Source organism: Erythrolamprus reginae, chromosome Z (genome assembly GCF_031021105.1).
Source record: "Erythrolamprus reginae isolate rEryReg1 chromosome Z, rEryReg1.hap1, whole genome shotgun sequence".
NCBI lineage: Eukaryota > Metazoa > Chordata > Lepidosauria > Squamata > Dipsadidae > Erythrolamprus > Erythrolamprus reginae.
The window spans coordinates 142,598,466-142,624,706 of NC_091963.1; the positions used below are offsets into that span (position 1 = coordinate 142,598,466).

The following is a 26,241-nucleotide window of genomic DNA, read 5'->3' on the forward strand; positions in this document are numbered from 1 at the left end:
ACGGTTCTGCCTTGTTCCACACATTATCTTCTGAAAGAAGCTATTCGACTCAGCGGTGATACTTACCTTCCCTATCAGTTCACAAATTTGAGCAAGTGCAAGCTTAAAAACCTTCTCATATGCACCCAAGCTTAAAAATATACTGTATTTTTTGGAGTGTAAGATACACCTTTTTCCTCCCTAAAAGAGACTGAAAATATGGGTGCATCTTATACCCCAAAGCTTTTTTTCCCCAGCCCTAAAGAGGTGCTAATAATCTTCTGGGCTCTTCCTAGCTTGTAGGTTTGTGTTCATTGCTACTTCCTTCAAAAAAGTTTTTTTCAGCTCTATCGAGGTGCTAACAATCTTCACAGCTTGCAGTATTTTTCATTGCTAGTCTGAAGAATTTTTTTTCCAGCCCTAAGTTTGCAGGCTTGTTTTCATTGCTACTCCATCCATAGAATTTTTTTTCAGCCCTAATCAGGGGATAAAATAATGTGCTGAAGTTGATCAGACTAAGTTGATCAGAAGAATACTTGGTAGGTACTTTTTTCCTATTTTTCCTCCCTAAAAACTAAGGTGCATCTTATATTCCAGCAGATCTTATAATCCAAAAAATTTGGTACCTAAAAAGGACGAAATAGTGCCGGGGCAAACTGGTCTGAACCGGCAGAACACCACCTCTGATTTGACTTCTCAGATGTTATGGGGAGATGCATCTAGACTGCCTTTCTATCTAATTATATCCTCTCTTGTCAAGAACTTTGGATCCCACATGTGTGAGGTATCCCCCTCTTAAAAAATGGACAGCCTAGCTTAGCAGCATTATGACTTCCCACCTTGATCGATCTTTACTATCTCATGGCATCTGCTGACCAAATAATGCAAATAGATACTGAAGAAAGAAATTAAAAACAATTCCAAATTATGTTGGCTTACTAAAGGTGCAGGTAAAACTAATTTTGACTGCTACTGTATGTGAACTACAGCAGAAAAGTTTTATCTTTCTCCTCTTTTTTGATTCCACAGGCCCCTCTGCGTAATTATAAATCTCAAGATTAGTTCCTCAAAGCATATGGAAAACTCTACCTGTGGCATCTTACAAATATGTTTGCTTCAGCATTTCCATGAGCAAAGTTGCCCTATCTCTAGTTAACACAGGCACTATGATTAAACCACCAAATCAATCCTCCAGTGGCTCTCAAGATGCTTCTGAAGGAATTATCAGGCAAATCCCAGACCAGATATATATCTCCAACATATTGTTCTCTGATGAAGGCCATTTCTCAAAAGGTGTTCCCCAAGCATTGCAAGGTCAATTAGAGAACTGTTGCCATCAAATGCATTCTTAAGATTTTGTATCTATTTGCTTTTCATAGCATACAGATATATAGATATATAGCCATTGTGGCTTTTGTGCTAATATTTTTAAACTGTTGATCAGCCAGTGGCAAGTCAATTCAGCAGCTGATAGATTCTCTTTGATTTCAATAAATTAGACTAGCTCCCTTTTTTCATATATGTGAGATATATGACTTCACACAAATATGATAGATCACTGATTCAACAGTTCAACAGTACAGTTCAACTGTATTGTGAGAATTTGTGTAAGGCAAATGAAATTCAGCGCTGGGTGACCATATTATGGTAGCCAAGGATTTCTGCTGATCCTTTAAACTGCGAGTTAAGAAAGAGTGAAAAATTAGGTACAGTAATAGAGTTGAGAGCAACTCTGCTCTTTCACAATTTTGAGCATTGAGACATTCAGACATAGGTGAGGTTAAGACACAGGATCAGATCAATTTTAAAGCATGACATATTCTTAAGATATCAAGCAGTTGTTTCATTGTCTATAGCATCCTGTTTGAATCAAGGCTTCTGCGAATAGCAGTACAGGTTAGATCAAATGAGCAGGAATGTTGGCTATTATTGCCATATTACTGCTTCCAGAATTGGCTATGAAGGTACAACTTTCTAAGTGCACTGGAGAGGAAGCCCTTAAAATTCCACAGGAATGGTATCAGGATGGAGAACTTCTTGTTGGTGGATTGATGTCCCACATCCATTACTTGTTCCCTGAAATTAATTTCAAGAGACATCCTTTTGAGGAATCTGTTGACCTCCCATTGTAAGAAACCATTCCCTTACCTGATTTTAATCTAATCTATCTCTATTCCCTAGCTACAGTTTTGGTGTTTATAATCTTCGTTAAGCAACGGGACAATGGAGCTCCACCCCAGAGCACCCAATTTGCACTGAAAGAGGTTGAAAGAAAATGCATAAGCCATGCCCACAGCGTGGTAGTAAAAATTTTGGTAGCCCTTCACTGATTAGATATCTTTTCCTTAGTGGCGTAATGCATAACACAATACTATTTTGAAGCAAGTCACTTTATTTACAGTGTGATCACAAAGTTCTACCAACATCTCTTGGCTTTAGCATTTGCCGTGAAAGAGATCAACAAGGATCCTCACATCTTGCCCAACATCACTCTTGGATTCCACATCTATGACAGCTACTCTGATGCACTAATGACCTATCGTACCACTCTGGACCTGCTTTTTAAGTTACATAAAATTGTCCCCAACTATATTTGTGGGACTGAAAAGAAAATTGTGGGAATCATTGGAGGGATGAGCTCTGAAATTTCCACACGCGTGGCAGAAATTTTGCAGCTTTTCAAGATCCCACAGGTTGGAGCCATAACTAAAGATGTCAAAGTTAGGAAAATCACACACATGATCTGCTTTTGAATTCCCCTTCAAGAAGCAAGTTGATGATTTACTAGTAAAGAAATTAGAGTGTAAAGAAATTAGGGTTAAGGGTGGGCTTTAATTAATCCATGCTTCTCTTCAATATATATCACTGATTTCTGTAAGAATAATAAAGATATCCAGAATTTAAGTGCATAGTTGTTTAAACCTGAAGGCTTTTGATACCTATCATTAACTGCCTCACTGATCTTTCAATTCATACATTTTAAGCACAATGTGCACAAACATCTGGGTTTTATAAGACAACATGTGGAAGATATATTGACCTGAACAGTTTAACTCTTTAAATTCAAATGCAAGTAGTCCTCAACTTACAAACACTTATACTGCTGTGAAATGTTTATTAGATGAATTTTGCTCCACTGATGGCCTTTCTTGCCACATTTGTTAAGTGAAACACTGCAGTTGTTAGATTACAAACCGGGCTGTTAAGAGAATTTGGTTTTCCCATTGGTTTCGCTTGTCACAATGTTGCCAAAGGTAATCTCATGACCCCAGGATGCTACAATGGGCGTTAATTTGAGTCAGTTCCCAAGCAATTGGATTTGTATCATGTGACCATGGGGATGCTGCAATTATCGTAAGTGTGAAACACGGTCATAAGTCATTTTTTTCAATGCCGTTGTAACTTCGAACAGTCACTAAGCCACTGTTGTAAGTCAAGGGCTACCTGTACTTAGACTACCTTTAAGAAAAAAGATATGAAAAGGGAGACTACTATAGATCTATTTCAGACTTATTTGCCTTCGTCAGGTAGCCACACCTTTACTGGAATTTGAACCTGAGGTACTGCCTTATAAGGCAGTGGCCTTAGCCTCTAGGCTACGGGCTCATCCCCTGTATCAGCTTGTACCAGGGAAGGGTTATGAGTGATATTTGTCCAGTCACCCTGGTATATTGAAGGAGCATCACAGCTTACTTTTTGCCTCATACAGAGAGAGAGAGAGGGAGAGAGAGAGTTGTTTTCTGTCGAAATAACCCTAATATTCCCAAATATGAGAGGAAGCACCTTTGTTTGCCTTTTGCCTCTTGGTCTCACGCAAGGGCCATTCCAAGGCAGATTTTTTTTTTATCCTTGACAAACTATAATTTTATATGGGTACATATTTTTACTGATAAGTGAAAAGGAAGGGAGGCTAGATCTATTTCGGCCTTGTTATGGCCTCATCAGTTAGACAAAATCTGATTCGGATGCGAGCTTATGGCTAAGAGGTTAATATCCTGCCTTGCATGCAGAAGGCTACAAGTTCAAATCCCATAAAGGTATGTCTAGCTGATGAGGGTATGTATGTATGTATATATGTACTGTATGTGTGTGTATATGTACACACACACCCTTATCATTTATCCTCTCCACCCTCCATATATATTTAGGTATACCAGTGTATTTTGACAGGGGAAAAAACATATAACTCTCCCTTAGTACAAGCTGAGGGAAGGAGAACCTGTGATCTAGAGCAGTGTTCCCAACCTTGGCAACTTGAAGATATCTGGACTTCAACTCCCAGAATTCCTCAGGCAGCGTTCGCTGGCTGGGGAATTCTGGGAGTTGAAGTCCAAATATCTTCAAGTTGCCAAGGTTGGGAAACACTGGTCTAGAGATTAAAGATACTCCCCAAATTTAAATCCCGGTAAGGGTATGGCTAGCTGATGAGAGCTAAATAGCTTGAAATAGATCTATGCTAGTCTCCGTTCCTTTTCATTATCAGCAAAAAATGTTACATACACACACACACACACATACACAGAGAGAGAGAGAGAGAGAGAGAGAGAGATTTAAACAAAATGAATATTGAGCATCCATTTTTTTAAAAATAAAGTGGTTTCAATCAATAAAAAAGGAATATATCTTTCTCTGTCATTCTCTCTTTTACTCATTTCTCCTTTCTTTCCTTTAGATTTCATATGGCTCATTTGAATTGGCAGCAACTGATGAATGGCATTTCCCCCCTTTTTATCGCATGGCCCCCGACGAAGCTCTCCAGTACCAGGGTTTGGTTCAGCTCCTTCTGTATTTTGAATGGAAATGGGTAGGATTTGTCATTGTCGATGACAAACATGGAGAACATTTCATAGAAACTCTGGAACCAATGCTCTCTCGAAACAAAATCTGCTCCGAATTCACTGATAGGGTTGACAGAAATTTCCATTTTTATGAACTCACAACAATGGTTGAACGAACGGTGAGTCACGTCGCTGTGTTCACAGAGAAAACTGCAAATGCGGTGATTATACATGGAGAAAATATAGTCTTTATGTGGCTGGCCTCTACACTACTGGTGACCAAATATTTTCCTCTGACAACTTCTGATTTTCCACAGGAAATTTCCACACGGAAAGTGTGGATCACAATGGCCCAAAATGATTTCACGTTACATTCCTTACAAAAATCTGTCAATATGCAAATGTTCCATGGGGCCATTTCCTTCTCAATTAGCAAAAAGGAACTTCCAGGTTTCCGACAATATATACAGGCTGTCATGCCTTCCAGGGCAAGTCAAGATGGCTTTATTAGAGATGTTTGGAAGGAAGCTTTTGGCTGCTCAATATCAAATAAAGATGTTCCTGAAGATGGGGAATGTACTGGCGAAGAAAGATTGGATGACCTTCTTGCGCCATTCTTTGAAACCAGTATGCTTAGCCATAGTTACAGTATCTACAATGCTGTCTATGCTTTGGTTCAAGCCTTACATGCTGCCCACACAATTATGACACTTCAGAATACACAAAAGGACAGGAATCATGTGCTATCAAAGATAATAGAAGCCTGGCAGGTAAGATTTTTCTTTATCAAAGTATTTTTTTTAATATTATTCATGATTGCAGCAGAGTGGACGGACTTAGGGAAAGAAAGAGAAAAGCAACAGAGATTATTAGGGGACTGGAGGCTAAAAATATGAATTAAGGTTGCAGGAATTGGGTAGGTCTAATCCAGGGTTCAGCAACCTGTAGCTCTCGAGCCGCATGTCGCTCTTTCACCCATCTGCTGTGCCTTCTTGTCACCAGTTGTCTCCACAGTTATAGGGCTTTTGGTTAGGGTAGGCAGAGGAAAAAGGATACCACTCTAGGAGGAGTCTCTATGGTGGGGGAACCGGATTTCCAGTCAGCAGAGGGAAAAGGATATTGTGCTAAGAGGAGACTCTATGATGGGGGAAACAGATTTCCAGTCAGCTCTAGAATTGAATGGGGGGAAGGACTTCCAGTTAGGACTTTTGTAGCTCTTTCAATGTTTAAGAGTGCCGACCCCTGGTCTAGTCTAACGAAAAGGAGGACTAAGGTGACATGACAGAATCATAGAGTTGGAAGGGACCTTCAGGGTCATCGGGTCTAACCCCCTGCTCAATGCAGGATTCATTAATGGGCTTCCACAAAGAACAGAGTGGGTCAACCTATTTTCCAAATTGCCTGAAGAAGAAATGGATGGAAACTAAACAAGGAGAGAACCAACCTAGAACTAAGGAGAAATTTACTGACAGTTGGAACAATTCATCAATGGAACAACTTGCTTCCAGAAGTTGTGGGTGCTCCAACACTGGAGGTTTTTTAGGAATAGATTTGAAAATCAATTTGTTGAACTAGAAGAGCTCCAGGCTCCCTTCCAATTCTATTATTCTGTTAATGAGTCAACAAATCATAAGATAGGGGAGCTATCTAAATATTTAAACATCAGTGAGGAAAATCATGGAGCGTTAGAACAGATTTTAGTACCTAGCATAGATTATGATTCCGTAATTACAATCAAACGGCTACAGTCCTTCATAAAGACACCAAATTTTAAAAATGGGTGTTATTTTTGAGCACTGAGAAGTTTCTCTTTAAGCCTTATATTCCTCTAGGGTTAAGGTTAATATTTTAGTATTGAATGTGGAATATGGTCTAATGTGACTGCACTCCTACATCCTTTTTTAATTCTGGTGAGGAAAGGCTCCAATTTTTTTTTTTTAAGTATTGTGTGAAGCTACTAGGAAGCATATCAGTTTCTGTTTAACAGTTAAGCTGTTTCTTCTGCAAGCTCCACCCATTTCTGCAGAGAATTTCCTTCAATAACAATGCTGGAGATGAAATTAAATTAAATAAGGATGGTGCTTTGCAAGCTGGACTTGACATTGTAAACCTGGTCACATTTCCAAATAGCTCTTACGTCAACATCCTGGTTGGAGAAATAGATCCACAAGCACCTCCAAGAAAATCTTTCCTCATTCATCAGGACAAAATCCAGTGGCATCATGAATTCACTCAGGTACCATAACAATAATATTATATATTATATAATGTTATATAAATAACAATGGTCAAACAACTGGCAACTTCAAATGTCAACCAATAAATGCTCTGTCTTACACATCGGCAAAAAGAATCTGAACACAAATGGAGGACACAACCTTATAGATGACCCTCACTCAGTCAAGGACCTTGAAGTTCTCATACCTAATAACCTAAGTGCCAGAGCCCACTGTAACAACATTGCCAAAAAGACACTAAGAGTTTTTATCTAATCCTGGGTAGCTTCTTCTCTGGCAATATTAATCTACTAACCAGAACATGAAAAACATTTGCTAGACTTGAATACAGCTCATCCATCTGGAACCCGCCCTGCATATCAGATATCAATGCACTCAAGAAAGTCCAAAAATATTTCACAAGAAGGCTTCTCCACTCTTCTGCTCACAACAGAATACCTTATTCCACCAGACATGAAATTTTGGACTTAGATAGCCTAGAACTTCATCGCCTTCGATCTGATCTAAATGTAGTTCACAAAATAGCAATAGCATTTAGACTTACCGTATTTTTCGCTCTATAAGACGCACCTGCTGATAAGACGCACCTAGATTTTAGAGGAGGAAAATAGAAAAAAAATATTTTGAGCCAAAAAGGGGAGAGGAAGAGAGGAAGGAGTGAAAGAAGGGAGTGAGGGAGGGAAGAAGGGAGGAAGGAAAAGGAAAGCAAGAAATGGAGGGAGGAAAGGAAGGAAGGAAAGAAAGAAAGAAAGAAAGAAAGAAAGAAAGAAAGAAAGGGGGAAGGGACAGGAACAGAGGAAGGAAGCAAGGAAACTTATGAAAGGGGAGAGTAAGAGAGGAAGGACTGAAGGGAGGGAGGGAAGAAGGTAGGAAGGAGAAAGAAAAGAAGAAATAGAGGAAGGGAAGGTAAAGGAGAGAAAGAAAAAGAGCAAGAAAGAAAGCAAGAAAGAGAGAAAGAAAGAAAATGAAAGAGTAATAAAAATAGAGAGGGGGAATGAAAGAAATGGAATGAGGGAAGGAAGGAGAGAAAGAAAGCAAGAGAAAGAAAAAAGAATGAAAGAGCAAGAGAGCAAGAGAGAAAAAGAAAGAAGGAAAGAAAGAAAGGCAACTTCAAAGAAAGGCTCACTGAGCATCTCTCACTCTCTCTCTCTTTCTATCCCTCTTTCTTTCTTTCTCTTCCTTTCTCTCTCTCCTCTTTCTTTATCTCCTCTCTCTCCCTCCCTCTCTCTTTCTCTCCCCCCTCTCTCCCCCTTTCCCTCTCTCTTTCTCTCTCTCTTGCTATCTCTCCCCCCTCTCCCCCTCTCTCCCCCCTCTCCCACTCTCTTTCTCCCTCTCCCTCTCTTTCTCTCTCTCCCCCTCTCTCTTTCTCTCTCTCTCCCCCTCTTTCTCTCTCTTCTTCTCACTTTCTCTCTCTTGTTTCCTTTCTGTCTGGGCAGATGGCTGCCTTCTGCCTTGGGGCGCGATTCGCCCCCTCTCCTCCGCCGCCGCCGCCTTCTGCCTTGGGGCGCGATCCGCCCCCTCTCCTCCTCCGCCGCTTCCTGCCTTGGGCGAGCAATCCCGGAGTCCGGGACTGTGTGGCTTTGCGCCATGAAGAGGAAACGGCTCCGGCAGCAGGGAAAAGTCGGCCGTTTTCTCTTCATGGCGTAAAGCCACCCTGTCCCAGACTCCCGGATTGCTCACCCAAGGCAGGGGGCGGCGGAGGAGGAGAGGGGGCGAATCGCGCCCCAAGGCAGAAGGCGGCGGCGGAGGAGGAGAGGGGGCGAATCGCGCCCCAAGGCAGAAGGCAGCGACGTTGGAGAGGGGGCAGATTGCGCCCCAAGGCAGGAGGAGGCAGCGGAGGAGAGGAGGCAGATCGCGCCCCAACGCAGGAGGTGGCAGAGGAGGCGGATCGGGCGGGCAATAGGGCAGCGTGGAGAAGCCAGGGGCGCATTTGGCCGGAGGCACCGTGGGGAGGCAGGGGCGGCCGCAGCTCCCTTTACTCCTATTGCCACACCTCCCCGCCCCCGCCCACCTCCCCGCGGGCTGGCAGGGGGATGGGGAGCACGCGCCCGTGGAAAAGGGCGCTCGGGTGTATTTGGGGGTGCACGCCTGCTCACGGGCGTAGCTTACGGGGAACGGTGGGCCAGGCAGCAGCTAGCCAGCCAGCCAGCGGGATGGCGCTTCCGAATTCGCAGCCTCCCCCCCCTCCCTGCCTGCATCTTCGCTCCATAAGACGAGGCTGATTTTTCATCCTACTTTGGGAGGAAAAAAACTGCGTCTTATGGAGCGAAAAATACGGTATATACCACTTTATAGTGCTTTCACAGCCCTCTCTAAGAGGTTTACAGTATCAGCATATTGCCCCCAACAATCTGGGTCCTCATTTTACCCACCTCGGATGGATGGAAGGCTGAGTCAACCTTGAGCCAGCCCTGAGATTTGAACTGCTGAACTACAGCTAGCAGTTCTCTGAAGTAGCCTGCAGTGCTGCATTCTAATCATTGCGCCATCCTGGCTCATCTACATTATAAAATGCAAAATCATTTACCACAACGTCCTACCTGTCAATGATTTCATCAGCTTCAACCATGACAATACATGTGCACACAATCAATTCAAATTTAATGCAAACTGCTCAAAACTCTACTGCGGAAAATCTGACTTCAGCAACAGAGTAATCAGAGTATTTTTAAAAACCACATATACAGTTACTGTATATGCATTCATCCAATGCAATTGCACATAGTATCGGCTGGAGACAATCTCATCACTCATGGCCACCATGTCCGTCAGCAGAGGTAGGTTTTTAAAGCTTTGCGAAAGACCAGGAAGGTGGGTGAGGTACATATCTCCAGAGTGAATTCATTCCAGAGGGCTGGGGCCACCACGGAGAAGGCTCTTCCCCTAGGCCCCGCCTAATTATTGTAATAACAATACAGCCCTACTAAATGGATAAATAACATTAAGCATAAGACAGTACTGTTGGAATTAGGTGTTTAGCAGAATGTGGCATGAGGGGGTGGGAAGGTTTAGCTGTTTGTCTTTGGGTTTAGTTGTTTCAGTATACAATGTCCTATAGTGGCATCTTGAAAAGAGAAGTTGAAACAGTTCATAACCAGGATGTAATAGTTTGTAAATATTTTTTCAACCCTCTGAAAAAATATCTAAGAAAGGATTTTTTTATTTTAAAAAGGTTAATACTATTTTCTTTGTTTGGGGATAGCTACCACCTCTCTCATTATGTAATAAGCCTTGTCCTCCTGGAAAAATAAAGAACAAGATAGAAGGGCGGAAATTTTGCTGCTATGATTGTGCTCTGTGTCCTGAAAATATGATATCCAGACAAATGGGTAAGATTCATAACATCTCAATGGAACTTTGTCTGAAAATTTATTTCTGCAGCTGGATAAAAATAATATCTTCTATATTATTTCTTGCTTCATTGGTGCACTTCAAGCCAGCTTGTTCTTCATGCCCTAGCTTGAATAACAAAATCAAACACTGAAAATGTTTGTTTTAATAGTCACTAGACATTTAAAAGATAGATAGATGATATAGATGGAAAGATAGATTATAGGTAGGTAGGTAGGTAGGTAGGTAGGTAGGTAGATAGATAGATAGATAGATAGATAGATAGATAGATAGATAGATAGGTAGGTAGGTAGGTAGGTAGGTAGATAGATAGATAGATAGATAGATAGATACATAGATACATAGATACATAGATACATAGATACATAGATAGGCAGGCAAACAAAAGGATGGATGGATAATCGCACATGGAGCCGCAGGTGCGCCCCTGTTTTGCTTCCGTGCATGCCAAAACACAGATGCACCTGTGGAGAAGCAAAATCGTGCTGGCCCCGCAAATATTTATGAGCCGTGGCGACGAGTGCAATTTAGCGCTCCGGCTAGTAGCCCACTGCTGGTTTTAGGAAATGATCAGATTGTAGGGATATTCCAGACAAGCAATTCTAAAACTTGGGACAAGTTTGATTCCATTCAAAAACTCTTCTTTTCAGATATGGAGAATTGTGACTGTTGTCCAGAGGATCAGTTTCCAAACCAAGCTCATGATGAATGCATTCCAAGGACAATGAATTTCCTCTCCTTTGAAGAGACACTGGGCATTACTCTGGTGTCTCTGTCTCTTCTCTTTTCATTTTCCACAGTTCTTGTCCTTGCAATCTTCATTAAGCAACGGGACACTCCCATTGTTAAAGCCAACAATCGCAGCCTCACCTACTTTCTACTTATCTCTCTCTTTATCTGTTTCCTCTGCACACTTCTCTTTATTGGAAAGGCCAACAAGACAACCTGCCTCCTCCGACAAACAACATTCGGCATCATCTTCTCTATTGCAATCTCTTCTATATTGGCCAAAACCATCACGGTCATTATAGCATTCCTAGCATCAAAGCCAGGAAGCCTATTCCACAAATGGGTGGGGCAAAAGTTGGCCTATTCTATTATCTGGTTCTGCTCCTTCATTCAACTAGGTATTTGTATATTTTGGCTGAGTACTTCTCCTCCATTTCCAGATTTGGACATGGTGACACTCCATGGAGAAATCATAGTGGAATGTCATGAAGGTTCATTCATCATGTTTTACTGTGTTTTGGGCTACATGGGCCTCTTGGCTCTTCTCAGCTTCACTGTAGCCTTCCTGGCCAGGAAGTTACCAGACAGTTTCAATGAAGCCAAGTTCATTACTTTCAGCATGTTAGTTTTCTGCAGCGTTTGGCTGACCTTTGTCCCCACCTACCTGAGCACCAAAGGGAAGTACATGGTGGCTGTGGAGATCTTCTCTATCCTGTCTTCCGGTGCTGGTTTACTGGGATGCATCTTCACCCCCAAAATCTATGTAATTATATGGAGGCCTGAACTAAACACTAGGGAACATTTAATACACAAGAAATAGAAGAACAAGATTAAATTTGGGACAAGCAAATACTAATTGGATACATATGTGCAGCTATTTTCTTTTTTTAAATAGTCTTTATTGGTCTTTATTAAAAAGACAAAGTCAGACATACAGACACAAAAATGTAAATATAGTTGTACATACAGATATACACACACACGTGTGTATGTATACACACATGTGTGTGTGTGTATCTGTATGTACAACTATATTTACATTTTTGTGTCTGTATGTCTGACTTTGTCTTGTCATGTGTGTATATGTCTATATACATGCATGCATGCATACATACATACATACATACATACATGCATGCATACATACATATTCATAAATGTGTATATCTAAGACATTCAACATTAATGTCAACCATCCTGTTGACCCTAATCCTTTACAGACAATCGATAGCATATAATTATTTTATATGCCCTTAGTATACATGGTATTTTTGTTTAGGTTAATACACTTATTTAATTCTATTAAGCATTATTTGTATACATTTCAGATAACTTACTTTCATTCTATCCTTTGTGTCAATTCAACATCAAATAAATTACTTAAAATTATTTACTTGTTACTTGTTTTGTAAAATTAGATATTCATGTCACCATTGGTGCAATTCAAGTTTTATTTAGTTATATTGAAACATTATTTGTATAGATTTCAGACAACTTTTTCTTTCATTTTTTGCTTTGTGTCAGTTCAACAACAAGTAGATTGCTCAAATCTATTTATTTGTTGGTTAATTTCTAAAATGTACATATTTCCACTCAGTTCCTTCCAGTTCATGTGGGGGGATAAGAGATTAATTCTTCTTTATGTTGTGTTAAATCACATTTTATAGTTTTTATAATTTGAGATTATTATTTTGTACCATCAATTATACTACCTCTCCCAAATTTTATTTTGGAGTTCCAAAGACATTTTGGTCAATTCCACACACTATTATTATTATTATTATTATTATTATTATTATTATTATTATTTATTAGATTTGTATGCCGCCCCTCTACTTTATTGACAAAATTTAGGGTAGGTGGAGTTGAATCCATTTTCCAATTTTGGTTATATAGTATTCTGGCCGCTGTTAAGAGATTTAAAATTACATAATTTTCCTCATTTATAATATTCTCTTTAAAAAAGATGCCCAGAAGAAAAAGCTCTGGTTTCGAGGAAATAGTTTGTGCTGTGCTTTGTTTAAGACAATTTTTTATCTTTATCAAAAAGAATTCACTTTGGGACAAGTCCACTATAGTGAGTGATAGTAAGTTCCTATAACCTATAAAGCTCTCTACATGGGGCTACCTCTGAAGAGTGTTCGGAAACTTCAAATCGTGCAGAATGCAGCTGTGAGAGCAATCATGGGCTTTCCTAGATACGCCCATGTTACACCAACACTCCGCAGTCAGCATTGGTTGCCGATCAGTTTCCAGTCACAATTCAAAGTGTTGGTTATGACCTATAAAGCCCTTCATGGCATTGGACCAGAATATCTCTGGGACCGCCTTCTGCCGCACGAATCCCAGCGACTGGTTAGGTTCCACAGAGTTGGCCTTCTCCAGGTCCCATCGACGAAACAATGTCGTCTGGTGGGACCCAGGGGAAGAGCCTTCTCTGTGGCGGCCCCGATCCTCTGGAATCAACTCCCCCTGAAGATTAGGACTGCCCCCACCCTCCTTGCCTTTTGCAAACTCCTCAAAACCCACCTCTGCTGTCAGGCATGGGGAAATTGACTTCCCTGGGACGTTTCCACTTTTTGTATGGTCTGCATGAGATGTATGATTGTTTTTATGTTAAGGGTTTTAAACTGTTTTTTAAATATTGGATTTGTACTGGGGGGGGTTGTGAGCCGCTCCGAGTTGTCGGACCGGGGCGGCATACAAATCTAATTAATAATAATAATAATAATAATAATAATAATAATAATAATAAGCTGAGAGCTGTGCCGGCAGTAGTGTAAACTACTGGTAGGTCTAACCTTGCAGAGGAGCCGGACTAAATGTACCTAACCCATTTAAACTAATGGAGAGACAAAACAAAAAGAAGTCCATACTGGCTCGGTCGTCGCCCAGGATAAAAAGGACCGTCGTGGCTGCTGTGAAACCTGGGCAGCCATCGACAAATGAGCTACAGGAACAAAACAAAAAAAGCTTACAAATCAAAAAGCAGCAGAAATTCTCAATGTCAGAGAATCGCACAATCATGAAGTGTTATTACAACTTGGAGCCTGAAAAACATGGATATCAAAGACGGATGTACCAATTATGGAAACAAGAACATGCAGACTCAAAAATAATGCACAGGCTGTAATTACCAAGGAAAATAGGCGGGCGAGGACTTTTGCAAGTGAAGCAGACAGTGGAAGAAGAAAAACATGCATTAGCTGACTATGTGAAGGAGAGCAAAGAGTCAGTGCTGATAGAGGTCAACAATAGGAAGCTTCTCAAGGTGAAGCAAACCAAGGACCAGTATAGAAAAACTGTAACTCAATGTCGTATGGACAGTTGGCGGAACAAAGCATTGCATGGTCAGTTCTTGGAGATGATTGAAGGCAAAGTAGATAAAGAAAACTGGTCATTGCTTACAAGTGGAACACTCAAAAAGGAGACAGAAGGACTAATACTGGTGGCACAAGAACAGGCCATTAGAACAAATGCTGTCAAAGCCAGAATAGAAAAATCAACAGACGATCCAAAGTGCAGACTCTGTAAAGAAACAGATGAAACAGTCAATCACATACTCAGCTGCTGCAAAAAGATTGCACAGACTGACTACAAGCATAGACATGATGTTGTGGCACAGATGATCCACTGGAACTTGTGCCGGAACTACCATTTACCAGTGGCAAAGAACTGGAGGGATCATAAGTCCGAAAAAGTGGTCGGAAATGAGCAAGCAAAACTACTGTGGGACTTCTGACTTCAGACTGACCGAATTCTGAAGCATAACACACCAGACATCCTGATTGTGGAGAAAAAGAAAGTATGGATCATTGACATCGCAATCCCAGAGGACAGCAGAATTGAGGAGAAGCAGTTAGAGAAATTAGTGAAATACAGTACAAAGATCTAAAAATCGAGCTGCAGTGCAAGTGGTCCCAGTGGTACTTGGCACACTGGGCGCAGTGCCAAAGGATCTCAGCAGATATTTGAAAATCATCGGAATTGACAAAATCTGCATCTGTCAATTGCAAAAAGCCACTTTACTGGGATCGGCAAACATAATTCGCCTCTACATCACACAGTCCTAGGTGCTTGGGAAGCGCCCAACTGGTGATGAAATAGGAAATCCAGCATAGTGATCTCGTTTGCTGTGTTGTATTGACATAATAATAACCATATTGCATTTTCAACATTTAGTTGAAAGCTTTGGAAACATTCTGGCCATTCGCACCAGAGGAAGATGCCATTAATAGAACATTTTATACAAGTTTTCCTTGTAGGATATTGCCATGGTTAATTTGTAATTTACAGTACAGTATGTTGCAAATTTCCCCCCATTCGGTTAAATCCACCTTTTCTGTTCAGGAACTCATGTCACATGCTCCTGATCAACATTAAATCCTCTTTCCAAGCAACTTCCATGAAAGCAGTGTCTTTACCCCCACTTGGAACTGAACCCAGAAGGATATTTCTTCCAACAATGCCTACCAGCAATAATACACTGCATTCTGGATCCCCAGCAAAGCCTTTGTAATACTTTACTGAGATCACCTAAGCAAAAGTAAACCAGGGCTTATATACATGCAAGACAATGGCAGAAGCAGTGGAGATTATAAGTGACATTAGACAATTTTAAATTAACTGACCTATCTACCATTATTTATCCCTTCCTATTAAATCAACATCCTAGCCATAACATCTTTGAGATATGATCAATGAAATAGATAGCCCAGAATTGGGCCCAAAATTTCGGTTGCTAAGTGAGAAATTTTATTTTATTTTTTATTAGAAAGAGAGAGAGAGAGAGAGAGAAAGGAAGAAAGGAAAAGCAGGCAGGCAGGAGAGCAGGCAGAAGGAAGGAAGGAAGGAAGGAAGGAAGGAAGGAAGGAAGGAAGGAAGGAAGGAAGGAAGGAAGGAAGGAAGGGAAAAAGAAAAAGGGGGAGAGAGAAAATAAGAAAGAAAAGAAAAGAAAAATAAAGGAGGGAAGAATGGAGAGGAAATAAGGAGAGGAGAGTTTAAATAGCAATATTTTTAGAAAAACAGCTGTCAAGAGGATCAAGAAAGGGGTGTAGGGCAGTGATGGCGAACCTTTTTTTATATCGGGTGCCAAAACTGTGTGTGTATGTGCTATCACGCCTGCATGATTGCCCACACTCATAATTCAACACCTGGAGAGGGCGAAAATGGCCTCCCTCACTTCCCCAGAGGCCCTCTGGAGGCCAGAAACAGCTTTTCACCCTACCCAGGCTTTTTTGGAGCCTGAGGAGGGCAAAAACATCCTCTCCCATCCTCCCAGAGACAATCCAGAAGCTGAAAATGCCCTTCCAGTGCCTCCATGTAAGCCGAAAAACAGTTGGCCGCCACGCACATGCACGCTGGAATTGAGCTAGGGCAGGGGTAGGCAAAGATGGCTCTTCAATGACGTGTGGACTTCAACTCCCAGGATTCCTGAGCTAGCATGATTGTTTCAGGAATTCTGGGAGTTGAAGTCCACATGTCATTGAAAAGCCAACTTTGCTTACCCCTGAGCTAGGGTAATGGCTAGGGTCACGTGCCGGTAGATGTGGCACGCATCCAATAAATAAATAAATAATTTCTTGCATCTGTCCTGACAGGCTTGGGGACACTAATATTTACAGCCCCTGCCTATGAATGAATGTATGCTGAATGGAAAGTATGTTAGTGGACTGAATATGACTGTTTTTAGATTAAATTTGGGGTTTTAGACTGTTTTAGTTTTATTGGATTTTAGAATTGTATTTTTTTTCATATATTGTAAGTTGTCTCAAGTCCTCGGAGAGGGGCAGGATAAAGTCCAATCAATTAATCAATCAATCAATATTCAATCTGACAGGGTCTTTTAAAATCAATGTATGGATACATAATATTGACAAGAAGAGGTGCAGAATAGAATTAGAATTATAAGAATAGGGGATGGGATGGGATAGGAATGGTATAATAAAGGAGAGGAGAGGAAAAGAGCAGAGCAAAACAGAATGAGAGTAGAACAAAACAGAAGAAACTTTATTGTCACTTTGAATGTACACTAATTGACATACATTAATATATGGAAAAGGGGGAAGCAGCTTGGTCATATTCCCATCCCAAACCTCTCTCCATCCTGATTTTCCTCTGAATACCTCACCTCTGTAAGGAGAGCAATCGAAGCTATTTCCTTTCAGGAATTTCAGAGGTAAAAAAAGCCTTTTTTCTCTCTTTTTAGATAATCTCAGGAAGAAACAGCTTCATTTGAAGGGTTTCAACAGAAAAAAACCCTCTGCATCCAGCAGAGTGGCGCAGCGGAAGCGTGCTGGGCCCATAACCCAGAGGTCGATGGATCGAAACCATCCTCTGCTAATACATTTTGTTTGTTTGTTTAATCTCCATCCATAGATCCTGGAGTATTTTTTAAAAAATTACTATTATTTTGTTTGCAACTCATTCCCGACCCAGTTTTAGCTCTTGCCTTCCGTTTCTGAACACTCCACCTTCAAAAAGATGAAGTTCCCGTTTTGTAAAACAATCGCTGGTGCCTGATAATTGCAGAGAACACAATTTATTTATTCTGCGACCTGTCCTGGATAAAGTCTGGGGGGTTTTTTGTTGTTGTTTTAGAACACATTTGAAGGTCGCTATTTAAAAACAGAGGAAAACGACTGCTAGTTTCAGAAAGCAAAGCAAAATATATGTAATATAATCCCAAAAAGCAGTAGCGCCCAACGTGGGGCTCGAACCCACGACCCTGAGATTAAGAGTCTCATGCTCTACCGACTGAGCTAGCCGGGCAGTTGGGAGCCTAGCTGGTTTACATATCTTTACTCCGCAGGAGATGCATTGGTCAGTGCATTGCAGCGAGAAGTTAATAAGGATTTAGATTTGTGGATTTCAAACTCCTAAAATTCCTTGGCCAGCTTGGCTTGGCTCAGGAATTCTGGGATTTGAAGTCCACAAAGTGGATGCCAAGATTGGAGACTTCCTGATCTAAAAGAAGCAGCTGCATCTTTTTCTCATTTCTATTTGCAGCCAAATTGCAAAAGCCTGGACAAGATCCCCAATCAATAAGTGTGTGTGTGTGTGTGTGTGTGCTTGTGTGTCTCTCAGCAACCCCTTCCTACCCACCCACCCCCCAATCCAAAACTTGCAAAACTCGCTTTTAGAAGACTGGACCTGTGTCCTGCAATCCCCCCCCAACGCAAGTTATTTTATTTCATTTTAAAAAAATAAAATAAATAAAATTAAATTAAAATAAATAATAAAAATAAAAAAATAATAAAAATAAATAAAAATAAAACATTTTGTTTTATTCATTTTAAAAATAATAAAATTTTAAAATAATATTTTTTAAAAAATTAATTAAAAAAAAGAGAAAGATTCAACACGCACCCTTCTTTAAAAGGAAAAAAACTCTGCCCTCTCTGAGGATCGAACTCAGGACCTTCAGATTATGAGACTGACGCGCTGCCTACTGCGCTAAGAAGGCACATGCTGCAAGAGGGCGACATCCTTAACCTGGAGGATGTGTTCTATTTTTTTGGAAGCAAAGAGGTTAATTAAGCTGCTTTTGGGAGGACGTTGATTCCTCCGCCTTGGTGGCGTTTATTTCTCAGCTTTTGCACTCACAAATGACAGTAACAGAAGTAACTAACAAAGTTGGAAGGGACCTTGCAGGTCATCTAGTCCAACCCCCCTCCCTCAAGCTTTTTAATTGATTTATATTTGGAAGTTCCTGTCCTTTTTATTGTTTTGTGGGCAGTTCACAGGTGGTAGTGTCGTTATAATGGAAGCAATGTCCAGATTAACAGGGATGAAAGGGACCGTGTGGGTCATCTAGTCCACCCCCCCACCCAAGTGGGAGATCCTATAACTTTTTACACCTGGCAGTTCAGATTCTTTTATTGGAAGCTTCCAGTGATGAAACTCACACAATTTCTGAAGGCAACTTCTGTTCAATTGGTTGATTCCAATGGAACAGAAATTTTATTAATTTTATTTAATTATTTATTGAACTTTTAAGCTGCCAAACTCCTTGCGGACACTGGGCAACTTACAAGCATAATAAAATTAGTAATTACAGGATAAAAACAATAAGAATAAACAGCAATAGTAAAATAAGCAATTTAAGAAAAAAAAAAACCCCAAAAAATAGCTCATTCAGTATGAGGGAGTTGATTCCATGGAGCTGGAGCCACCACAGAGAAGACCCTACCCCGTGGCCCCACCAATCAGCATTGTCTCACCAATGGGACCTGGAGAAGACCAATTCTGTGGGCTCTAGTTGACTGCTGGGAGTCATGTGGCAGAAGACAGTCCTGTTAATAGCCTGATCTAAAGCTATGCAGGGCTTCCTCCTTATTTCATAAATTCCAAAATTCCTTATTTCTAGGTTGAATCGCTCCTTATTCAGCTTCCATCCATTATTCCTCGTCTGGCCTTCAGGTCGTTTGAAAAATATCTTGACTCCTTCCTCTCTGTAAAACCCCCTCAAATATTGGAAAACAGCTATCATGGTTCCCCTGGTCCTTCTCTTCACTAGACTATATCCATGCCCAGTTTCTGCAACCGTTCACGTGCTTTAACCTATTAACACTTCATGTGATCTTAAGTCTCTCCTTCTATTTATGCAGGTTAGAACTATGTTGGCTTTTTTGGCAGTTGCAGCACATTGCTGGCTCATAGTCCAATAAGACTCCAAAATCCATCTCACAGTTACTGCTATTAAGCCTGATTTCATCCAGTCTATGTGTGCAATTTTGATTTTTCTTGCCTAAGTGCAAGACTTGACTTTTCTCCACACTGAATTTCAATTTGTTAGATAGGGCCCAGTGATCAATTCTGTCAAGGTCTATCTATCATCTAAGCATGTTGGCTATTCTTGCCATTTCAGCACCATTCATAAACTTGGTAAGTTCCCCTTCTATTCTCTCGTCTAAGTCATCAACTACAGATGTCTTTTTTTAAAAAAATCAGGGGCAAAGAAGAATTGGAAAGATGAAATTAGGAATCAACTCAAAGCTGTGATGCAAAAGACCAGGTTGAAATTATCTTAACTTTGAATCTAGTGTGCAAAGTCTTAATTATCTGGAAAGTATTCTAATACAAGGGAAAGTGTAAGAAGAACAGAAAAAGGGAAGAGAAGAAGGGAAGACAAGGGGACAATGAATAGCAACAATCAATATTAATGAATTTAGAATAATATAACTTTATTGTCATTTGGAAGGTACACTAATTAGCATATGTTAAAATGCAATCTCACTGCATCTAGTTCTTGAAGCATCTCCACCTCTAATGTACACTCCGTAAACATGACTAAATAAATAAATAAATAAATACAAAACTATGCACATACCCACATATATGACACAGAGAGAGAAAAAACTGTTGAGAGCTTTGAAAGAACAAATTAAAAGTCAGTTTGTCTTGGATTGAAATCCATCGAGGCATTCTTTAAGGAACTAAAAACCATTTTGTGGCCCATAATGAATATTATGGGCCACAAATCCAATTAAATAAATAAATAAATTTTCTTTATGGTTTTTAGTTGCTGCCCATCTCATTTCAAAAAGACCCAGGAGCTACAGCTTTTCTAATATCAAAAGAAATAATTTTAAAATGTCAATCAAAAGAATCAGAAAGGCCCCAAATGCAAGTCCACTATCAGGACCCCTGGGTGGATTTTGGCTCGATTGGATATCAGTCCAGTCTACCTCACAGGGTTGTCGACAGCACAAGAAATAGAGGGACGCTAGTTCATCAGGCTCTTAGCTTTTAAAATACTGTACCTTTAACCAAATCAATCCAAATGAATAGGTAGCAAGCCAAGGTATTGATATCTGAAACTTAACTATCATAGGATTCAATAGGAAAGAAAAGCAGTAATAGTACATTTTATAACATCAACACTGTCAAACTATTTACTAAGTCTGCACTACTATTAATTTTCTCTTCCCATCATCCATCTCCTCCCACAAATGATTGTATGACTTAACTTTGTGGCTTGTATCCTTACAAGTTATACTGACTGGTTCCTATTATGATTGGATTGCTTATTTATACCCTATCATTAAGTATTGTGCCTTATGATTCTTGACGAACTTATCTTTTCTTTTATGTACACTGAGAGCATGTGCACCAAGACAAATTCCTTGTGTGTCCAATCACACTTGGCCAATAAAATTCTATTCTATTCTATTTTGGTGCAAATCCTGGGCAGAGGGATCTGTATTACCTCTTACATTTTTCATCTTCAGCCACTTTGATTCACGGATTCCAACTCCCAGAATTGGAGTCCACACATCTTAAAACTGCTGAATTTTTAAAGCTATCTTTCCTTTTTTAAATTGTATGTCACCCCAAAATATTTTCAAAATGCCTCTTTTGATCAGTGAAGGATAGCCGACCCATTCCCCTCCCTCCCTCCTTCGTGCATTTGTCCTAACCCGGGGTGTATTTATTTAAAACCCCCCCCCTTCCAAAACTCCCGCGCTTTGCAAGCAACTGGCTCAAATTTCTTTTTCAAAAACTCCCGCGCCGGCTGGACGGGAGCCAATGGCATTCCTCCTTTGAGTAAGCGCCAAATTGACGATTTTGAAACAAGGGGTGGAAAGTTTTCAAGCGTATTCAAACCAGCGCTTTTCCCTTCTCAAAGAAACTGAAAGCTCATTACGCTTTTAAGAAATGATTTAAAATGCTATCGTCGAAAAGTTGCAACCAAAAACTTCCGATCGGTTGCAAAAAGTTGTATCCCCCGGGCTTTGCTTACTAAACTGGGCGAATTGGTTCGAAAAGCGCGTTTTGAGCGCTTTGTCAAACTCGTTTAAGTTCGCTTTGACAATGGGTTGAATTCACACATTTTTGAGACGCTTTTTAAGGCTTTAATTACTTCATCTATCCTCCCGGTTGTGGCAAATTATGACACCACGTATTGTAATAATAGCGTAGAATTTGATTGCCCAAGTGTGATTAGATACACAAGGAATTTGTCTTTGCTTTTTTATATATGTTCTGCATATAAAAGAAAAGTTCGCCAAGAATAAGGTACAAGACTTAATGATAGTCCGGGCACAAAAAAAGCAATCAAATCATATTAAAGGAACCATTAAAAATATAAGATCAGCTAAATTTGGTGAAGTGGGGGAATATCAATCGTTAAACTTCTGGGCGATCGAGTTTGTCTCAGAATAAAGCCAAAGAAATGATTAAATGAATGGCTTTTTAACTTTATTAATTCGGAAGGTGGCTTTTGGGTTTGTTTTCCCCAAGAAGCAATTGGACTTTCTGCTTCTCTCTTTGAAGATGTTTCGCCTTTCATCCAATAAATTTATTCAGCTCTGGACTGGATGTTGGGGGGGAATGGATGGATTTCTATTCCTTGCAAGGTTAGCTGGTCAAAGAAACGTCTTCGAAGACAAACGAGAAAGTCCAGTTGCCTCTTGGCAGAGTGGGAAGGACCTTTGGGATAATTATGACCCAAATAATGGGAAACAAGGAAAAAGTTGATTTATTTTAAACACAATTGGAAAATTGAAGTGTCCGTAAATCTTCAGACAATAAGTAGCAAGCTAAATTATTTCACTTGGCACACAAAAAAGAAAAAAACGAAGCGACATTTCTGAACCAAAATTCAGCTTTTTCATTTAAATCAGGGCCCCCCAACTTGGCAATTTTCAGACTGGACTAGAGAATTCTAAGAGTTGCCCAGTCTGAAGATCTCTGCTCTAAATTGTATTATTGCCAGGGGAACCAGATCTCGACTTTTAAAATTCTACCCAACCACCCCTCAAAAAATGTTTCCCCAGCTCTTTCCAGGAAAAGGTGGGTGGCTCTTAAAAGAGCCTTTGGGTGTCGTCGTGGTGGGCAGCGAGGGAGCCTGCAGGCTTCTACTTCCCTTTGGCCTTGTGGCTCTCGGTCTTCTTGGGCAGCAGGACGGCCTGGATGTTGGGCAAGACGCCGCCCTGGGCGATGGTGACTTTGCCCAGCAGCTTGTTCAGCTCCTCGTCGTTGCGGATGGCCAGCTGCAAGTGGCGCGGGATGATGCGCGTCTTCTTGTTGTCCCGCGCCGCGTTGCCCGCCAGCTCCAGGATTTCGGCCGTCAGGTACTCTAGCACCGCCGCCAGGTAGACGGGTGCCCCGGCTCCCACTCTCTCGGCGTAGTTGCCCTTGCGGAGCAGACGGTGCACGCGGCCCACGGGGAACTGCAGCCCGGCACGGGAAGATCGGGTCTTGGCCTTAGCCCTGACTTTGCCTCCTTGCTTGCCGCGTCCAGACATCCTGAATCAATTGATTGAAGTTTGGAATACTTTCCAAAAAAAAGCCCTTGTTGAAGTCGCTGAATGAAAAACCCGCCGGGTCCTGCCCTTTATATACTTTTTCAAGGTCTTGCGAGTGCTTATTTTTCATTGGTCCGCTTGAATCTCCAAAGTTCCAATGAAGTCAGAGCTCCCCAGACTAGCCAATCACATAAAGACGTCTGCTTAAACTACTCAATGGGGAGAGAGTGGGGAGGCGGTGCCTAGCGGTCAGCCAATGGGAGTAACACCGCTTGTAAAACTCTTGGTTTTGCCCAATCAAAAGAAAGCGCATGTTAGCCAATAGTAAGGGGAGCATTTTAGACTTCATTTGCATATGGTTCCTTATAAATAGAAAGCTGGCTTCCGTTAACCTCAGGTGCTTTCGTTCTAGCAGATCTACAACCAAGTATGCCTGATCCAGCTAAATCCGCTCCCGCGCCCAAGAAGGGTTCGAAGAAAGCCGTGACGAAGACGCAGAAGAAAGGAGACAAGAAGCGCAGAAAGACCCGTAAGGAGAGCTACTCCATCTATGTCTACAAAGTGCTGAAGCAGGTCCACCCGGACACCGGCATCTCCTCCAAGGCCATGAGCATCATGAACTCCTTCGTCAACGACATCTTTGAGCGCATCGCGGCCGAGGCTTCCCGCCTGGCTCACTACAACAAGCGCTCCACCATCACCTCCCGGGAGATCCAGACGGCCGTCCGACTCCTGCTGCCCGGCGAGCTGGCCAAGCACGCCGTCTCCGAGGGCACCAAGGCCGTCACCAAGTACACCAGCTCCAAGTAAAAGCGGGGCACGAGGAGAGAAAGACCCAAAGGCTCTTTTAAGAGCCGTCCACCGTATCACCGAAAGAGCTGCTAGCTACCAGGATTCTTATGTCCATAGCGCAGGAAGGATTATCGGGGTGGGGGGGGACTGGAGGTTAAACCATACAAAGAGTTTGCAGAATTGGGGTATTTCTGATTTGATGAAAAGAATCGGGGGTACACGATAGCAAGATTCATCTGAGTATCGTATTGGCAATTCTGTGTTAGCAAAAACTTCAGAAGGATTTAGGGGTAGTGATTTCTGACAGTCTCAAAATGGGTGAAGATTGCAGTCAGGCAGTAGGGAAAGCAAGTAGAATGCTTGGCTGCATAGCTAGAGGTATAACAAGCAGGAAGAGGGAGATTGTGATATCAGATATCCGAGTTGCCCTCACCCTCCTTGCCTTTCGTAAGCTCCTTAAAACCCACCTCTGTCGTCAGGCATGGTGGGAACTGAGATATTCCCTCCCCCCCTTGGCTTATAAAATGTATGCGTGGTATGTCTGTATGTATGATTGATCTCTTTAAATTAGGGTTTTTAAATTAACTTAAATATTAGATTCGTTTATATTGTCTTACTATTGTTGTTAGCCGCCCCAAGTCTACGGAGAGGGGCGGCATATAAATCTAATAAATAAATAAAATGATTATTATATTAATAATAATAATAATAATTTATTAGATTTGTATGCCGCCCCTCTCCGAAGACTCAGTTCTACCCAATAATATACAGTATTGGGTAGAACTGAGTTAATTATATTAGTCCGGCCCTCTAAAACCATCCCAATTTCTCATGCGGCCCTATGGCAAAATTAATTGCCCACCCCTGACAGAGCAATTTAGTATTCCTTGTATAGGTCTAAGATCACATGGTTGGGCAAGCCCAGGTGTGACACGAAGCCACATTAAGCTATTAGCATAAGTTAGCATGAGTTTTGAACTCTAGGCTTTACAAACATGGAGCTCTGGGCAAATTGTAGCCTGGGGAAAATCTAGCCTGGGGAAATTCTAGCTTGTAGCAAAATGTAACCCGAGTGCATTTGCTGACACCTCAAAGCCTGCTGCCAAGACTTTCCTAGAGTTTGCCCTTGCATTTGTAACATTATGGAGGCTGTACTGTTCATTTTATATGAATTACCACATCATGTAATACTGGGCATAGCGATAACATCCCTATTAAAAAAAACTGGGTGGAATAATAAGTTGGGTTTGATTGATGGATTGTTTCGCTGGTAGAAATAAAGTTGGCTTCTTTCGCTCCTACAATGATCTCTGCTTATCTTTGAACTCTTCCCGGGTCTACAGAACAACACTTTGCATACCCTCAGATATGGCTCCGGGCACCACCTATGCCACACATGCCATAGGTTCGCCATCACTGATTTAAGGAAAAAATGGTGGATGGGAAATAAACTTTGGATACAATATACAATTGGGAAAAATAGGAAGAATTATGGGAAAGAATAGGAGCATAACATTGGCAGTAGGATGAGAGAACTACATACAGGTTGCTGACCCCTGGACTAGACTAAATGTACATAAATAATAGTACAGTATATATATTGTTCTGTCGGGCTCTCTAGTAGAATCCTCCCAAAAATTCACAGGTACAAATTTCAGACACACACACGTTTGAAAATTCAAAACAATGTTCTTTATAATGAAAAGTCACTTAACCTAAGCCCTCTTTTGGTATAGCAAAGAGCACTAGTCTCCAAACAAACTGGTAATTTGTACAAGTCCCTTATCAGTTCTGTGATACTTAGCTTGCAGCTGTGAGGCAATTCACAGTCCTTCGTCTTTCACAAAGTGACACACACTTTGCTCTGATTTAGTTTCAAAGCGGGAAAAATCAGCACACAAAAGGTCAAAGTCAGTAAAGCAGTCACGAAACACAACGATCAGATAATCCTCCACAATGGCCAAACCCACAGGCTGCTATTTATAGCAGCCTCACTAATTACCACAGCCCCACCCAACCACAGGTGGCCTCATTTTCTTTGATAATAATCTCTCAGTTGTTGCTGCCTATGCATCTCTCTCCTCATGCGTGACTGTATCATTAACTCTTGTTCTGAATCCAAGG

The 26,241-nt window shown here is 41.1% G+C and overlaps 3 protein-coding genes and 3 non-coding genes across 6 annotated transcripts; 3 read left to right on the forward strand and 3 right to left on the reverse strand.

Moving 5' to 3' along the window:
• Nucleotides 1-1,895: 1,895 nt before the first annotated feature.
• LOC139153792 (vomeronasal type-2 receptor 26-like) lies at nucleotides 1,896-11,894 on the forward strand. The gene is made up of 6 exons (XM_070728205.1): nucleotides 1,896-2,107; nucleotides 2,381-2,672; nucleotides 4,652-5,527; nucleotides 6,766-6,993; nucleotides 10,197-10,323; nucleotides 10,996-11,894. The coding sequence occupies exons 1-6, from the start codon at nucleotides 1,896-1,898 to the stop codon at nucleotides 11,892-11,894; spliced, it is 2,634 nt and encodes an 877-aa protein (XP_070584306.1).
• Nucleotides 11,895-17,344: 5,450 nt separating this feature from the next.
• Nucleotides 17,345-17,416, forward strand: TRNAM-CAU (transfer RNA methionine (anticodon CAU)). The gene has a single exon. It is a non-coding gene; the product is annotated as a tRNA-Met (tRNA).
• Nucleotides 17,417-17,772: 356 nt separating this feature from the next.
• On the reverse strand, nucleotides 17,773-17,845 carry TRNAK-CUU (transfer RNA lysine (anticodon CUU)). The gene has a single exon. It is a non-coding gene; the product is annotated as a tRNA-Lys (tRNA).
• A 621-nt stretch (nucleotides 17,846-18,466) lies between these two features.
• Nucleotides 18,467-18,539, reverse strand: TRNAM-CAU (transfer RNA methionine (anticodon CAU)). Its single transcript has one exon. It is a non-coding gene; the product is annotated as a tRNA-Met (tRNA).
• Nucleotides 18,540-22,653: 4,114 nt separating this feature from the next.
• Nucleotides 22,654-23,373, reverse strand: LOC139154861 (histone H2A.J). The gene has a single exon (XM_070729891.1). It carries the CDS (start codon nucleotides 23,323-23,325, stop codon nucleotides 22,936-22,938), a length of 390 nt encoding a protein of 129 aa, XP_070585992.1. The 5' UTR covers nucleotides 23,326-23,373; the 3' UTR covers nucleotides 22,654-22,935.
• A 367-nt stretch (nucleotides 23,374-23,740) lies between these two features.
• Nucleotides 23,741-24,183, forward strand: LOC139154935 (histone H2B 8-like). The gene has a single exon (XM_070730054.1). The coding sequence runs from the start codon at nucleotides 23,755-23,757 to the stop codon at nucleotides 24,133-24,135; it is 381 nt and encodes a 126-aa protein (XP_070586155.1). The 5' UTR covers nucleotides 23,741-23,754; the 3' UTR covers nucleotides 24,136-24,183.
• Nucleotides 24,184-26,241: the final 2,058 nt, after the last annotated feature.

What these genes read in the sequence shown, in the direction of transcription:
- LOC139153792 (XM_070728205.1), top strand. Translation starts at nt 1,896, where the DNA reads ATGTTGGCTATTATTGCCATATTACTGCTTCCAGAATTGGCTATGAAG. An exon ending in AGCTTTTCAAGATCCCACAG is followed by an intron (nt 2,673 to 4,651) that starts GTTGGAGCCATA and finishes TCTTTCCTTTAG; the next exon opens with ATTTCATATGGCTCATTTGA. An exon ending in TATGATATCCAGACAAATGG is followed by an intron (nt 10,324 to 10,995) that starts GTAAGATTCATA and finishes TCTTCTTTTCAG; the next exon opens with ATATGGAGAATTGTGACTGT.
- LOC139154861 (XM_070729891.1), bottom strand. Translation starts at nt 23,325, where the DNA reads ATGTCTGGACGCGGCAAGCAAGGAGGCAAAGTCAGGGCTAAGGCCAAG.
- LOC139154935 (XM_070730054.1), top strand. Translation starts at nt 23,755, where the DNA reads ATGCCTGATCCAGCTAAATCCGCTCCCGCGCCCAAGAAGGGTTCGAAG.